The sequence below is a fragment of the Ailuropoda melanoleuca genome, chromosome 4 (genome assembly GCF_002007445.2).
Source record: "Ailuropoda melanoleuca isolate Jingjing chromosome 4, ASM200744v2, whole genome shotgun sequence".
Taxonomy (NCBI): Eukaryota; Metazoa; Chordata; class Mammalia; order Carnivora; family Ursidae; genus Ailuropoda; species Ailuropoda melanoleuca.
This window is the reverse complement of record NC_048221.1, coordinates 8861390-8878104: the sequence shown is the minus strand read 5'-3', so window position 1 is coordinate 8878104 and position 16715 is coordinate 8861390. Positions and strand designations below refer to the sequence as shown.

Below are 16715 nucleotides of genomic sequence, written 5' to 3'. Positions count from 1 at the left end.
CACACACACACACACACACAAAGGTACAAATTTCCAATATAAATATGTCACATGCAGGGGCACCACTGAGTAGCAGCTCTAGGGCTCTCACCTTCACCCCAGGGACATTTGGGGAGGCGGGTGTTCTAAGAGAAATCCGGCTGGTGGTGGGAATTAGGCCTTCGCTTCCCGGTCTCCTCCCCCAACAACCTGAATTCCGCTTTGGAGCCAGGTGCCCTGGGCGGCCTGGCAGGTGTGCGGCTCACGTGAAACACACGCGTGTGCAGGCTGGGGAGGTGTGTACCTCCGTGGGCCTGGAGCCACGTGTGTGGGCATCAGCAGCTCCTGTAGGCTGCCCGACCCACCTGAGCCCAGCACACCCATGGGGGCACAGGGCAGTACCTGTGCTCAGAGTCAGGTCTGGGCACAAGCAGGGGAGTGCATGTGGTGTGTGTGTATGTGAGTGTGAGCGGGACCCCATCTGATGTTGGGCAAGGTCGCATTTATGGGCGTGTGTGCTCCTGGCAGTCTCACTAGGGTGTCAGGCCTGTGTGTGCATGTAAACTAGTGATGCCTGGGATCCCCGTGGGGGTGCCAGGCAAGGGTGTCCTTGAGACCCGTCTGAGCCTCTGTGCCGGAGTGTGCTTATGTGCGCACGCTAGAGCTTGCCTGAGTGCCCTGCTGGGTTGTCGGACACGGGCATGCGGGTGCCAGGGTGCACCAGGATGCTGCACGGGGGCTGTGCGCATGTGCTTTCAAGCCCCCGAGGAGCGGCCACGTGTGCTGGGGCCACCGTCGAGGCCAGCAGAGCCTGTATCTAACCCCTGAGCAGGCCAGGGGGCAGGGCCAGCTGCCCAGCCAGCCTTGGTGGGAAGTCATTGGAGGCGTGTTGGTTTTGGCCAGGCAGCTCTAATGGGGGAAGCCCCGGGGAGCCGACAGGGGTGGAACAAAGAAGGGGAAAGTGAGGGAAGGCGGGCAGCAGAGGAGGAGGAGGAGGAATCGTCCTGGAATGCGGAGAGCCTTGGGGAGTAGGGGTGCTGGGCAACCCTAGACTTTGGGCCCTGGCTTGGGCTGAGGGACTTCCCTGGTGCCTACAGCTGCCAATTCCCCACTCCCCCACTCCTTCACCCCCACCCCATGGACTGAGACCCTGGCCCCAGTCAAAGGCTCTGACACACAGAATCCAGCCACCAGGAAGAGTGGAGAGCCAAACAGCATTTGGGGTGGAGAGCAGGGCTCACATTTCCACAGCAGAGGGCAGACAGTTTGAGGCTCCTTCCCATTTCTTGGCTGGACTGCTTAGAACCTCAGTTCTGCCCATCTGGGGAATGGGAAGGGAACTCCCACAGGGAGGGCCAGGAGGGGGAGTCTAGGCTAAATAGGACTGAGTTGAAAAGCAGGGTGACCTATTTAAGCCTTGCTTGCCCCTGGGGGCCTAATTTCTCCCTCCCCCACTTCCAGCCCCATGACCTTGGCACTTGACCTTCTGGCCTCTGTTTCCTCATCTGTAAAACAGGTTACTCATACCTGCCTTATGTTGGGAGGGTTACGGGAGGTCATGCGGGCGCATGCGCGCGCGCGCGCGNAAGGCCGCGACCGCAGCGCACGACGGGGGGCAGAAAAGGGACCCTCTCCAGATCGGTGCCCCAAGGTTGCCCGCAGATTCTGGGGCATTTAACCCCAAAAGTCCTCCGCGCGACTAAAGAATAACAGGAATCATCAACATCGCATTCATTCCAAAGCCCTCGCGCGCATTATCCCCTGTCGGGTATCCGGATGGGCACGAAAGAGGGAACTTGGGCAAAGGCGGCCCACAGCCCCACCCGGAGCGCCTGGGGACCCAACCAGCTTACAGGCCAAAACGCCGCCATTTGAGCCCCTTCTGGCAGCGGCTTCTGCCGCTGCAAATGGCGAGGGCCCCAGAACGCGAACCCGGCAGGCCCTCGACGCCACGCGGGGTCACTTTTGGGTTGTCGCCGCCAGGGGTTAGGCCGCGCGCCCGGGTGGAAGGGAGAGCCGCCCGCTCCGTGCGGGGGAGGGGAGGCAAGGACCCCGCAGGGACCCGGCCTCAGGGTCCGCAGGGGCGTCATTCTTTGCCTCCGCTCCTTCCCACCTGTTCCCGGTTTCCCCTCACCTGCCCGCGGGGGCAGTGGTCCTCACTCCTCGCTCAACGCCTGGCGCGGTTCCGCCCAAATGACCCAACCGTCGTGTGCACAGGCGCTTGTCGCACGACGCCTTCCCGCCTTTTTGCCTCCGCGCACGCGCACGCCGGACTTTGCGCACGGCCCGCTCAGGGCCAACCGCGCTCTGGCGCCAGGGTCATCCGCACCATCGAGGGGTATGTTGTCGTTGTCGTTTCCACCCCGTGGTGTGCGGTGCAGGTGACCGTACCGTCAGCACCCGTGTCCTGCCGTGTGGAAAGAACACAGCCCTCCCTCTGTCTGAGCCCAGGGGTGGCCTCCCCACGACCCCCACCCTCCTGTGCCCTCCACCCCACCCCGGGCGAGAGCTAATTACAGCGGGTCCGAGAATGCCACTCACGAAAAGAACACCTTGGAGGCGACAATGAAAGGAGTTCGTAGGCGGTGGGCACCTGGCAAGGGGCATATGCTGGGGCTAGTGCATGGCACGGGTGCCACATTTCTGCCGGGGTTTGCAAAGGCATACGACGCGATGCGCTGGCTTATGGTGAGGGGGCGGGATATCTTCAGGGCGATGCGGGAGGCGGCCTGGTTGGGGCATCAAAGCGCTACCTTTGGGCAGTGGGACCATCTAGGGAGTCCTGAGACAACCCCCGCCCCACCTCTGCTCAGCAATGCGCTTCTATTTTAAGATACCTCCCACCCCTCCAAAATCCACCCACTCGCTCTTGAGGTCCCTGGTGCGCAAGGGGAATCTGCCTCCGCCCCAGGCGCACCTGAGGGGAAGGCCAGGAGGGCAGCGCAGGGTCTGAGCTGCCAAGCTGGACTCAGGGGGGCAAATGGAAGTTTCGCCGGAGGAGGGGGCATTAAATGGCCTCTTTGTGGAGAGGAATTGTGGGCCGTCACTCAGGATTAATTTAAGCAGCAACAGCAAACACACACCAAAAAGCAACGTCTGGCCGCCAGCACCCACCCCCGCGATTGTGTTTCGGGGAGTGCTGCAGGATTCGTTGGTGTGGCCCGGCCTTTAAGAACGTGGGGCGTCCACAGTGGGAAGGGGGAAGGCTGCTGCCGCCTGGACCCAGTCCCTGCTTGGCTAAAAGGGTTTGTAGGTTTGGGACCNCGCTTTGGAGCCAGGTGCCCTGGGCGGCCTGGCAGGTGTGCGGCTCACGTGAAACACACGCGTGTGCAGGCTGGGGAGGTGTGTACCTCCGTGGGCCTGGAGCCACGTGTGTGGGCATCAGCAGCTCCTGTAGGCTGCCCGACCCACCTGAGCCCAGCACACCCATGGGGGCACAGGGCAGTACCTGTGCTCAGAGTCAGGTCTGGGCACAAGCAGGGGAGTGCATGTGGTGTGTGTGTATGTGAGTGTGAGCGGGACCCCATCTGATGTTGGGCAAGGTCGCATTTATGGGCGTGTGTGCTCCTGGCAGTCTCACTAGGGTGTCAGGCCTGTGTGTGCATGTAAACTAGTGATGCCTGGGATCCCCGTGGGGGTGCCAGGCAAGGGTGTCCTTGAGACCCGTCTGAGCCTCTGTGCCGGAGTGTGCTTATGTGCGCACGCTAGAGCTTGCCTGAGTGCCCTGCTGGGTTGTCGGACACGGGCATGCGGGTGCCAGGGTGCACCAGGATGCTGCACGGGGGCTGTGCGCATGTGCTTTCAAGCCCCCGAGGAGCGGCCACGTGTGCTGGGGCCACCGTCGAGGCCAGCAGAGCCTGTATCTAACCCCTGAGCAGGCCAGGGGGCAGGGCCAGCTGCCCAGCCAGCCTTGGTGGGAAGTCATTGGAGGCGTGTTGGTTTTGGCCAGGCAGCTCTAATGGGGGAAGCCCCGGGGAGCCGACAGGGGTGGAACAAAGAAGGGGAAAGTGAGGGAAGGCGGGCAGCAGAGGAGGAGGAGGAGGAATCGTCCTGGAATGCGGAGAGCCTTGGGGAGTAGGGGTGCTGGGCAACCCTAGACTTTGGGCCCTGGCTTGGGCTGAAGGGACTTCCCTGGTGCCTACAGCTGCCAATTCCCCACTCCCCCACTCCTTCACCCCCACCCCATGGACTGAGACCCTGGCCCCAGTCAAAGGCTCTGACACACAGAATCCAGCCACCAGGAAGAGTGGAGAGCCAAACAGCATTTGGGGTGGAGAGCAGGGCTCACATTTCCACAGCAGAGGGCAGACAGTTTGAGGCTCCTTCCCATTTCTTGGCTGGACTGCTTAGAACCTCAGTTCTGCCCATCTGGGGAATGGGAAGGGAACTCCCACAGGGAGGGCCAGGAGGGGGAGTCTAGGCTAAATAGGACTGAGTTGAAAAGCAGGGTGACCTATTTAAGCCTTGCTTGCCCCTGGGGGCCTAATTTCTCCCTCCCCCACTTCCAGCCCCATGACCTTGGCACTTGACCTTCTGGCCTCTGTTTCCTCATCTGTAAAACAGGTTACTCATACCTGCCTTATGTTGGGAGGGTTACGGGAGGTCATGCGGGCGCATGCGCGCGCGCGCGCGCACACACACACACACACACACACACACACACACACACACACACACTACGCCTGCTGCCCAGGCATAATTGCTCTGGAGTTGGTAGCTGTTATTTTTATTGTGAGGAGTCTATGGCTGTGACAAGCTGTGACGCTTGGTGTGATCGCGTGAGGCTGGCTGTGCGTGCGACTGTGCCGCTGTGTGTGTGTGCGTGTGTGTGTGACAGGTTGTGTGTGAGACTGTGCGTGGACGACAGATTGTGCCGGTGTGCGGCAGTGCCTGTGACAGGCTGTCACTGCGCGACAGACTGCGGGTGGCGGGGTGTTGCGGGTACCGACTGTGAGTGGAGATGAGGCAGTGTGTGGGGCTGGGACTGGGGGACTCCCGAAAACCTACCTCAGTGAGGCTCTGGCTAACAGTGAAAGGGGGAGGCTCTCAGGGACCATGGGGAGTTGGTCCAGTGTCCCTCAGGCCTTGGCCTTTCTATTGTGTCCAGTGGGACCCCACTTGCTTGCAAACCTTAGTAGGTGACAGGTCAGAGGGACCCTGTGATAAAGCCTCCCCTACACCCACTGTTGTCAACTCAGGTTCCCCCCCCCCAGCTTCTTGCTTGGGTTCGGAGGACCCCAGAAGGGTCATTCAGGGATCTCAGGGCATGGAGAACCCCGGGTCTGGCTGGCTTTGGTGAGGGACACACACCCCAAGCCCGTTTCCCACACTTTTCCTGAGCTCCAGGCCTGGGCAGGGATGGTGGAGACCAAGAGAAGGGAGGGATTTGGGGAAAGCTCAAGAAAAGCCGGGAGAAAAATGGAGGGAGAAGGTGAGAAGACCAGAGACTTGCCTGGGACCTAGAGAACCCAGAGCTGGTTGAGGTTGGGGCCTCCAGTAGGGGTGGACACACATCAGCTTTGTGGGGATCGGGACTGGCAGCTGACGCTTAAGAGCACTGCTTGTACCCCAGGCTCCGTGCTCAGATCCCGCTTTTAGGGACTCTCTCCTCATATCAACCCTGCCTGAGGGAGGAGAAAAGCCAGGCACTCTCCTAATCAGTGTGGGATTCCACTTCTTATACCACCCTGGCCCACCTCTTCCCTCTACAGCTGGGGAAACTGAGGCTGAGAGAGGGGAAGGGACTTGTCTGAACACCAGCTCATGCCCAGCAGACCTGAGGATACAGAACTTCGGGTTTTGAGAAACCTCACCACCTGGAAAAATCCCAGGCCCTGTGGGCTGGGGGTAGCACCCTGTGAACCCCGCCCCCCTCTTGGTGTGTCAGGACGTGTATGTTTTGTGTGTTATGGTATGGGCTGTGGTCCACGGCTGTAGTGTGTCTGGTGTGCAAGCCACAGCATGATGTATGTGTCCCTCTGTCGGTGCAGGCCTCTGTGCGTCTGTGTGTCCATTCAGGGCCAGCCCCTGCCACAGAGGGGGGAGAGGCATCGAAGCACCCCCCCCCGAAAGTGTGTCTTTGATACTTGCAGCCTCGGCAGCGAAAAACAAGTTTCCACAGGGCCGCCTTGGGCTGAGGCCAGGCCGTCCTCAAATAACATTTGAAGTTACTTAGCAAACTTTGTTTAGTGCCGAGAGAGGCAGAGAGGCCCGGGCAGCGGGCTTGGGTGGGGGGGGGCAGAGTAAACCGGTTCCTCCGAAGTCCCTTGCCCCTCTGGGGGCACGAGTGCCCAACATGGGGCTTAGTTCCCCTCCCCAAAGCTCCAGAGAGGAGGAACAGGAATCTTGAAGCCCTAGAGAGACCCGGGGGGAAGAAGGATCTGGACACCCCACAGATAAAGCCTTGCTTTTGCCGGTCCAGGCCCTGGACTTTGGCAAGAATGCCCACCCTGGTCTCCTGGTGGCCCAGAGGCTGATTCTGGGTCCCTAGGTCTGGTTAGAAAGGGAAGGGTCTACACTTTCTGTGCTGCCCCCTTTCTGCAGCCCAGCTCTGCCAGCCTTGAGGCAGGTTGTACAAGCTGCCTCAGAGCATGTGTCCCCCTCCACACATGCACGCACGCACGCACGCACCCAGAAAGCCCACATACCCAGCCTTCCCAAACTCTCATTTCCAGGGTCCCAGCCCCAGGCAGCAGAGAAGGCCTGAGAGCCAGCAATGGCGGGTTTGGAAGTGAGGTTGGTGCCTATGGGAGGGGGAGGAGGAGGAGATGCCAAAAATGGTGAGCCATTACAGGCAAGCAGGCAAGCAAGAGAGGAAACGAGCAGGGAAGATGGAAGCCAGGCGGGCATCCTCGCTGAGCTCGGGGCTGCAAAGGGGCAGCGAGAAAAGCAGTCCAGGGCCTTCCAGGGAGCAGGCATGGGGGGACAAGCCCCAGGTGGCATGGGACAGGCAGAGGGCCGGGAGGCGCCCAATGCTCCCTCACCCCCACCCCCACACCAAGCTTTGAAATGGAGACTGGCAGCAGCAGCCGCTGGGCTCTGCCCGGGCATGGGGTGGGGGTGGCGGGCAGGCAGGGCGCCAAACCAAATGCCACCAGGCTGGGCACGGTGGTTGCCAGCCGGCAGCGCTGACCCCACCAGCCCCAGCCCAGAACCCTCATGTCTAGAACTTAGAGGGTGGAGGAAGATGGGGGTCCAGCGGAAATTAGAGGTCCAACAGACAAAGCCAGGTCCCCTCAAGCAGTGGGCAGGACCCTACAAAGATGGCGCGGCCTGGCACTGCCAAGGTGACGGGCTGGGGTAAAAATAAACCGGGCCCGCCCCGGGGGAGCTAAATCGAGGGGCCCAGGTGGAAGTGCCACTCCGGGCCACCAGCTGCCCCCGCCCCACCCCCAGCTCAGAGCAGCAGGGCTGAGAACACCGGGTGCCCATCGAGGCCCAGTTTCTATACAGGAGAAACCCCGGCCATCTTGTGTCCCGGTCTTGGGCGGGCAGCATACGGTGTATCCACGAGTACGGATAACGGATGATCTCAGGCTGCAGCAACAACAGGCTGTGCACTGGGGGCAGACGGTGGGGGCAACCATGCTGAGCCACACACCCTTGACCTCCAGACCGCCCCCTCTGAGAGGGAAAAGGGCCAGAGAGGCCATACTTGATCTGCGGCTGAGCTACGTTGAGTGGCAGGTCGGCGCTGCGCCCCGAGGCCTCTCAGACCACCTCTGCTAAAACAGCAGCGGCCCAGCACTTCCATGGGCCCTACCTGCTCTTTTCCTCCTAGCACCTATCACTGTCTCAAGTACTGGACACTCCCTTGTTTATCAGGTTCACCGTCTGCCCTCCCACCGGGGCTGGCACCTCTGCTGATTTTGCTCTCTGCTGAGCCCCCAGGGCCTAGAACAGGGCCTGGCACCCGGGAGGTGCTGAGTAAATATTTGTTAAAGGAATACACAGGCCCCCAGCGGCACCCCCAGCACTCGGGCTCCAGCTGGGTGCCCAGCAAGGTGTGGAAGAAGGCATCACGCCCTGTCAGGGTAGTGAAGGCAAGCCTGGCCAGTGGTGGTGCAGAGCGAGTGCAGAGCCGACCACCCACTCTCACTCTGAGGCCTGAATGGAAGAAGATCTGAAGGTCAGGGTGGTAAGGAGGGTGCAAGGGCTGACAGCTGAGGCAAGCTTCACAGGGGGGTGTGGGGATGTACAGGCCCACTCTGAAATTTGGTAAAGGCCAGAGGATCAGCTGCATTCTGTCCCATAAGTAAGATTTAGAGTGGTGGCAATCAGAGAAGAGACTCAGGCTCTATCACCTCCTAGCCCTTGACCCTGGCACTGGATATCTCTTCTCTCAGCTTCTCATCTATAAAATCAAGCACTTACTTCACATCAAGCACTACTTTAAAGCACTTTCTATAAGCCAACTCCTTTGGTCCTTACCATAACCCTGTGAGAGGAATCTAGAGGCACAGAGAGGTTGAGTGACTTGTCCAAGGTCACACAGCTAGTGAACAGCAGAGCCAGGATTCAACCCAGGAAGCTGGCTCAGAGCCCCCGCTCTCCTAATAATGTCCAAATGTCCCAAATGCCAACAGTGCCGAACTAGAGAATCCCTACTTATTATACTGTCAGCCACACACAGTAGCACACACACCCCTGCCACACCTGCCTCACAAGGAAGGATTCTGGGGACAAGCTGGGAAGGCACTGAGCACAGGGTGCAACCCAGCAAGCATAGAGCACACTTCAGCCATCACTTTAGTGTTTAGGACATTTCCTTATAAACCTATAAAATGCTTTCTCTCTGTGCAATTCTGCCAGCAGTCTCTCTTCTTTCTCCAGAGTCAGAAATGAAGAGTCCAAGGCCAGAGGATTAAGGAGACAGCCCCACGGAGGACAAGAGTTTCGGAAAGTAGCCTTGCCTCCATCCCAGACTGTCTTGATGGCTTCCAGAAGCTGGACAGTCAGAGTGGGGCCGCTAGGCTAGAGGACTGGGGTGTCCTGGGCCAGTGTAGGCATGTGGCTTCGCAGGCTTCTCCCCCCAGGCTGTGACGAACCAGCACAGGGATTCAGAGTCCCGAATTCCATCAGGAGAGGTCAGGGTGGTGGAATCAGCCGCTCAAAGACAGCCAGAGGGCAGGCAGGCAGAGGGGAGGCTCGAGGAGTCCAGGTCTCCCCGCTCAGACGCCATTTCCAAACAGGGCCAGGTGTAACCCAGGTGTGAGTGCCTGTGTGGGCGTGACGCTCATCCACATGTACTGGGGCAACTCGGGACTGCAACGCCACACCGTCTGTGCCTGGGCTTATGTAGGGGGATGGGGTTGCATTTGTGACAGCACCTGGGTCCTGATGAGCAACACACTGTGTGTATGGCACTGGCAGCAGCGTCTTGTCCGTGTGTGTGCGTGCACATGTGAACCCGCATGTATGTAATGGGTGTCCGTGGTGCCTGCGTGCGTGTTACTGTGTGTGTCTGACAAGACGAGGGCTGAGTTTCTCCACTTCCGCACTGTTGACATCGGGGGCTGGATCACTGTTTGTGGTGGGGGCGTCTTGTGCTCTGGAGGGTGTTGGGCGGGGTCCCTGGCTTCCCCTCACTAGGTGCCAGTAGCAAACTCCCCTCAAAGTGTGATGACCAAATATGTTCCCAGGCACTGCCAAGTGTGTGCCTATTGCTGTGTGTCTGAGAGTGCGTGGCTGTGTGCATGTGCGCCTCTGTATCTGATGGTGGGTGGGGGTGGAACCGTGCTCGTGTGTATGTTTCTGGGTGTCTGACAGTGTTAATTCGTGCATGTGCCATGTGCTTCTCGCCGAGGGTCTGTGGGTCCGTGCAACACCCATAGTCCCGTGTGTTTGGCAACAGCGAGGCATGTGTCTGCGCTGTGTGGCTCGTGGCATGTGATTGTGTGACCCAGTGTGGCCGTGTGCACGTCCCCGCATGGGTAGCCCGCGCCGATGTGTTCGGGTGGGGTGGGCATCTCTAGGTGTTTGTGTGTAAAGGCAAGTCTCTTTGTGTGGGGCCGCCTGTGTCTGTGTGCTCCTGATTTAGGAAGGTGTGCTGTGCCTGCGTGTGACAGCATGATTCTTTGTGCCCACATGTGCCAGTGACAGTGTACGACTTTGTGTGAGATGGACCCAGAATAAACCCCCAAGATGATTCTACTGAAGCCAATATTTGGATGGAATCTCCTGGCTGATTGGGCTCCCACCCCCCGGTCTTGACTGCTCCAGACTGAAAGCCGCCTCCCCAGGCCAAGGGGGTGGGGGGCACCTCTGAGCTTCCCCTTCTTCCAGCTCGGCTCCCACAGATTCAGGTGGGGACAGACCCCCGCCCTTGCCCGATCCGTGCCAGGAAGGCTGGCACTGAGCTTTCAGCCAAGGGGGCAGGGTCCTCGGCAGTGGTGGTGGCACTGCCCCCTGCCCACTGCTGGCCACCGCCCCCAGCTCCCCTCAGGGTGGGGCCCCAGTAGGGGGAAAGCTCCCCAGTGCAACCCTGGCTTCCCATTGGCTACGGATCGCCGCAGTGCCCGCCACCCGCCTCCCCCTCCCCGGCTGGCGCAGCCACATCGGTAGTGGTGGCAAACGCAGCTCCGAGTTCTGGGCACAGCTGCGCCTCACAGAGGCCTGCCAGCCCCACCAGAAGCCAGACACCCCAGCTCCATGCCCCCGACCCCTCCCCACCTGCCCGCCAGGCCAGCCAGGCAGCACAGTCACCCTGGCTGCTGCCCCCCTCAGGCTGCAAGGCCCCATCCACCCAGCCCCCTCACCCATCAGGCCTGTGCCCCCTTGGCCAAGCCCACTTGGGGGGCCCAGGCCCCTACGCACGGCCACTCCCGCTCTCAGAGGGGCTCCTCAGGAGGGGGGAGGCAGCGAGGGGGGGGCAGGGAAGGGGGGAGCTAGCCCTTCTTTTAGTGAACGCGCCCAGAGCTGGAGCCAAAAATCGAGGAGGAGAGATATTCAGACGGAGCCAAGACGCGTTTGGCAGGAGGAGAGAGAGAGGGAGAGAGGGAGCGGGAGGAGGGGAGGAGAGAGGGAGGAAAGAGAGAGAGAGAGAGAGAAAGAAGGGGGGGCCCTCGGTTTCCAAATCTGAGCTCTCAGAGCCTCAGAGGGACAGCGGGTGGCATGGGAGGTGTGGGACCCAGGGCAGGCTTGAATGTGGGGGCAGCGGGGGCGGAGGGCTCAGGCCCGCAGAGACAGCCGGACAACCCAGCTGGCCAGGCCAGGACGGACATAGGCAGAAGCCAAGATCAATGCGCACCCGGCAGACAGAGGGAGGCCTGTGGGCGGCCCAAACACACACCCGCACCTCACCACACAACGGGCTTCTGTCCATGCCGGGCCAGGGGCACGGGCGGGGCCCACAGCAGGGCCACCACGGCTGCCCGACCTCATGGGAAGCCATGGAGAGGCCGGCCTGCTCCCAGCCGCTAGCCTGGCCACCATAGTGGGCATTTCACACGCTGCCAAAAAGCCAAAGGGGGCCAAGGAGAGGGGCCCTTGGGTGAGATACACATTGGCGGTCACAGGGACAAGCCCAGCATGCAAAATGCAATGGGGGAGGTGATACCTAGAGACACAGACATTGACACATTTGCTGACATAGGTCGACATGCATGGGAAGTCACACTGATACAACCTTTGCCGTGACAGTCAGACATCCAGAGAACACATTTAGCTGCACACTGACATGTCAGGGGGGCACCACAACACAAAGATGACATCAGGCACCCAGTAAACACAGCGACACACACCTCAAACCCCACTGTTCCTGGGTACACAGAGATGGAGCTTGGGATGACCCTTGGAGACACAGGCAGGCAGCACCCAATGATGGACGCTTGGGAGACACAGGGACACTTGCAGAGGGACCCATGTGGACGTTTGTGGCCACATGGCCATCTGCAGCAAAATGGTGGCTCTAAAGCCCAACACACCAGCGAACGCACGTGGATCAGCGAGAACCCAGTTAGCCATTCACAGCCACCTTCCTGGCTCCTTTGACTCCACATCTGGGGATTTGGGGACAGGAAAATGAATATACACCCTTCTTTCCCCTACCCCAGCTGGGGGGCGGACAGAAGCCCCATCCTCAGCACTTCATTGGAGGAAAACACAAGTGTCTGTGCGTCCTCTGCCTCTCTTGGTCCAGCTGGAGGGAAGCGAGAGACCCCAAATTTGCGTTTCAAGAGCAGAGAGAAGAAGGACCAAGCGACAAAAAAGGCCAGGCTCCCAGCAGGTTGAACACGGAAGTTAGCGATCAGAAACTCACTACCAGGGCAGTTTCACTGGCAGCCACAGCCATGTGCCCACCCCCTGCACACACCCACAGAGACTGCCTGACCCTGCCAGGTGCCCACATAGGATCCCCCATACGCATCCTAGCCCCATGGTGGACCTGGGTGACACCGACTCATGCGCAAATGCAGAAACAGCTCTGGAGCCAGGCAGACGTCCCTGAAGCCATCATCAGGACCCACCCCCAACTCCAGGCTCTTTGCCCCTCTCACATGTGGACACTCGTGTGCACACACACTCCTGTACGCTCCAGAACAAGGCCTCAGAGCCCAGCCCCAAAGTGGGCCTGGTTGAGGTCAGGGTCGAGACCAGGGAAACGGTCAGGGCAGCCAGTGGCCCCCCAAAAAGGTATCTGGTCCCCACGGGGCAGTGTAGGGCTTGTCTCTCCCCTCCTGCCCCCTGCCCTCCCCCCCCATCATCTCTCCCTGCCTTGTACCCCTGCTGCCCTCTGCCTGGCTGATAGGACTCCACCCAAGGGAAAGGAGCTAGGCCGTGAGCTGGCTTCCTTACTCCCAAACGCTTTTCTTGTTCCCTCCTCCAGGCAGTCTACTCGGACTTCTATGGTTGGGAGGTGCTCCACCCTGCCTTCCACCCCCCTCCCCGGAAGAACTCTTCCCTCAGTTGGGAAGGCCTAGGGGTGAACGAATGATGATAACCAAAATGACAACAAGTCGTTGCATTTCCTGAACACATGCTCCAGGCCAGGCACTGCGCTAAGCCTAATCACAGCCTGAAAGATAAGTGCTATTATTGCCCATTTTACGGACCAGGAAAATCTGCGGCTCAAGTCACAGGATTAGAAGATGCAGAGCCAGAGTTCAAACCCTCCATCTGGGACCCCTGAGGCCACACAAGTCATTCCTGGCTTGGCAAGACCCCGACTCCAGCACCCAGCAAGAAGGGAGAATCCTGCCCCCCAAATTAGCCCAGCAGAGCCCTTGGCTCCAAGCGTGGCCTGGTCCAGACTCAAAACATCTATCTACGGCGTCCAACGTAGCCCGACACGGCCTGCCCCATCCCAGCTCATGCCTGCACACACTTCCATCTCAGACAAGGCCAGAGCCAGAGAGAAAAGGCACCATTAAAAGGGGGCCCTACACTGCGCCAGGATGGGGAGCAACAGCATCAGGGGGACAGAAGGGTGGCCACAGTGACCCAAGGCGATAGCTGAGGCGGGGGCATCAGGGAGGCCCCAGCCCATAGCCCCTTCCCTGGAAGGATTGTGTGTGCGGCTGCACAGAGACAAGGGTACGTGAAATTCTGCTGCTCATGTGGCTGTGTGGCAGGAAATGTCGGCAAGCATGCATGTCTACATACACACCCAGGTGAGCCAACAGCATTACGTCTTATAAAAGCGTGTCTGTCCATCCATCTGTCCTTGAGTCTGTGTGAGCTAGCACAGGAGTGGACACACACTTGAGTCAGCCCGTATCGGAGTGTATCTGGGAGGCATCGCTGTGTCTTCGTGAGCCCACGTCGATATACACGTCCCATCTCAAGCGGGTGCGCGTGTGTGTTTATGTGTGTGTGTCGTGGGTGGGAGCGAACACAGGGCCACCATTTCCTGTGTCTGTAGGTTCCTCCATGGCCATGTGTCTCTATGATCATCACGAGCAGGTCATTTATGTCCCCATTTTGGGGGCGGCGGTGATGTATATGTATGTCCTCATTCTGGTGTGTGTCTGTTTGTTGGGGAAGGGGTCCCCTCCATCCAGCCCCTGCTGTCTGCCAAGGACTCAGGCCTTCGGCTGCGGTGGGCTCAAGCAGCTACAGCAAGCGCCCCGCCCAGCCGCCCTGGATTTCGATGCTTTTTCCAGAAGGAGATTTCCCCCCCCCCCCCGCCCTTCCCCCTCGCCCACAGTGCCTTTCCCCGCCAGGGCCCCGCTGCTCCAAGCTCGTTCCTGCTCAATCATTTATTGACTTTAAAATCGAAGCCAATTCTGGTTTGAAAAAAAAGAAAAGGGGGAGAGAGAGAGAGAAAGGCCAGAGAGACAGAGAGAGTCCGAGACTCGTGGGGAGGGGGGGAAGCAGAGATGGGGCCAGAACCAAAGTCAGAGACAGAGACAGGGAGAGATAGGGACAGTCAAAGATACAGAAGGACAGAGGCTGAGAGAGAAAGAGAGACAGAGACAGAAAAGGGGCAGAGCAACCAGACATAGAGACAGAGACAGAGAAAAAGACAGAGACTGGCAGGGCAACTTATGGAAGCAGAAAGATTTGTAAAAACAGAGACTCTGGATCCATGAGATGTGACTGTTGGGGGGGTAGACCAGACCCTGCTGACCAGCTGACAGCAGCCACCTGCACAGAGCTGAGGGGTGCAGCCCAGAGAGACCATGCCCACTCTCCTCCCCATCCACCCTGGCACACTCAGGCCTGTGACACTGAGCTGAGCCCTTGCTCCCTTCTGGGGTGTCACAGCATCAAGCCTTGGCCGTGGCCCTGAGTCTGGATGCTACCCCAGCCCCTTCCCAGTCTTACCACCAGTGGACTGGCTGGCATTTTCTTTCCCAGGAACCCAAGTCTTACCCAGGCCTCGGGCGCAGGCCAGGCTGCTGGGCGGGTAGCTGGTGGGCAAGGGGCTACTCAAGCATGGGGTCTGGATCCCACCAGGCCCCCCAAACACCAGCACGTAGTCCAGCCAAGCATACTCCAAAGGCAGCCACAGCTCAGACCCCGCTGGGTGGGCAGGGCTGTCACAAGGCCCAAGGTAGAGTGACTGGTCAGTCAGAGGCACAGATGGGGGGGGTCCCCCATGCTGCCACAGTGGCCAGAGTGCCTGCTTACACCTACATGCACACTGTGATACATACGTGTGCCTGTGTACCCTCACCAACACTCACACCCGGTTTTGTACAGGAAAACCTGCTCCCTGGGCCACACAGACGTCCATACCATGCAGGCCTGCCCCCCGCCAACCCACAGAAGCCACATGCAGACCCCAAGATTGACACACACATACGCACTCCCATCTGTGTATATAGGAGTGTGATGCGGCCACAGCTGACACACAACCCCGACAACCTCTCTTGCCCCTCGCCACACACCGCCACCTGGTAGCAGCCATATTCACTTGGACTCCCACCCCCATCTGTGGGCACACTTGGCAGAAGGCTGGCAGGGCTCAGGCTGGGCAGAGGAGACAATTAGGACCCCAGGCCTGGCCTAAAGCCTCTCCTTACACACGCAGGCCCTGCTGGCAGGCAGGGCTAGGCAGCCCCCGTGTCCCCTCTTCGGAGTCCGTGTTGCCAGCAGTAGCCTGGCCCCGCAGGCAGCGCTGACAGGGCCACTGTGAGACTCTGGACAGTTCTTGTGCCCTCTCGGAGCCTGGGCCCACAGCCCAGGGAAGGTGGAGTGGCAGGGCAGGCATCCCCCGAGCTTTTGCCGCCGCAGAGCGCGGCGCAGGGAAGTTCGCTGGAGGCGGGACGCGCTCTGCTCTCGCAGCGCGCCAAGGTCGGCTCTGTGGTGCCTGCGGCTGACCCGACGGCATGGCCGCAGCACTGTCGGCGGCATCCACTGCTGCCTCCCGCCCCTCCCGCCTCCGGACGGCAGGATGGGATTCCCCCGGCCCGCCTGGTCCACCGCGCCGCAGCCGGGGTAGCTGGGGCCGGAAAGTTTGCGCCGAGGAAAGTTTGGGGCGGTGGGGGGGCCGCGGCTGCGACGTCCAGGGTCGGCCGAGAGGCGCGGCCCCGGCTGGCAGCGCGCCCGCCCCTCCCTCCCCTCCCCTAACCCTCCGAAATTTGGGAGCCCCGCCATTTTCTTAGCCCCGCTCCCATGTGAGGCCTGAACAAAGACTTTGGGGCGACGCCCGGGCCGCTCGGCTGGCCCCGGGCACCCCGGCTGCACGCAGGGGCCGCCGCCACGCATACCGGCCGCTGCCACCCTCGGGAAAAGCTGCGCCCGCCCCAGAGAGCGCCGCGGGACCCAGTCCCCGCTCTGCGCCCTCGGGACCACCCCCTGCCACTCTGTCACCCCCGCAACCACTGCCAGCGGCCACGCTGCCCGGGTGCACGCCACAGTCGCCCACCGGTCGGCGGGAGTCCACCGCACCCCAGTCGAGCGCNCACACACACACACACACACACACACACACACACACACGCACTCCCGCTCCTCGCTCCAGGGGCAGCGCCACGCACGCAGCCGGCCACCCCCAGAGCCCCCACCAGGAGTCCGCCCGGTGGCCAGGGTCGCACGCGCACCGTGACGCCCGCATACGTGCGGGGACTGCCCACAGCACGGCTTGCACCCCTCGGCAGCCCACAGGCTCACTCCCCCCGGGCCACCGCGCGCCCCCTCCGGCCGCCCTCCCGCCCGCCGGCCTCCTGCGCCCGCTCCCCTCCCCGGTCGCCCAGGGGCGGCGGCCGGTACCTGGGTGAGGCAGTACGGGGAGTACATAGCTGGGCGCCCGGGCGGGAGCGCGGCGGCCGGCCGCGGCGAGGGGAGGCCCG

At 60.8% G+C, this 16715-nt stretch overlaps 1 protein-coding gene across 1 annotated transcript in view; it reads right to left on the bottom strand.

Moving 5' to 3' along the window:
- Positions 1 to 16709, bottom strand: part of NFIX (nuclear factor I X) — a 97170-nt gene extending 80461 nt beyond the window's left edge. Inside the window, exon 1 of the mRNA XM_034657863.1 lies at positions 16636 to 16709. Coding sequence (XP_034513754.1) covers positions 16636 to 16662 — 27 coding nt within the window. The 5' untranslated portion in view covers positions 16663 to 16709. The remainder of the gene's footprint in view (positions 1 to 16635) is intronic.
- Positions 16710 to 16715: the final 6 nt, after the last annotated feature.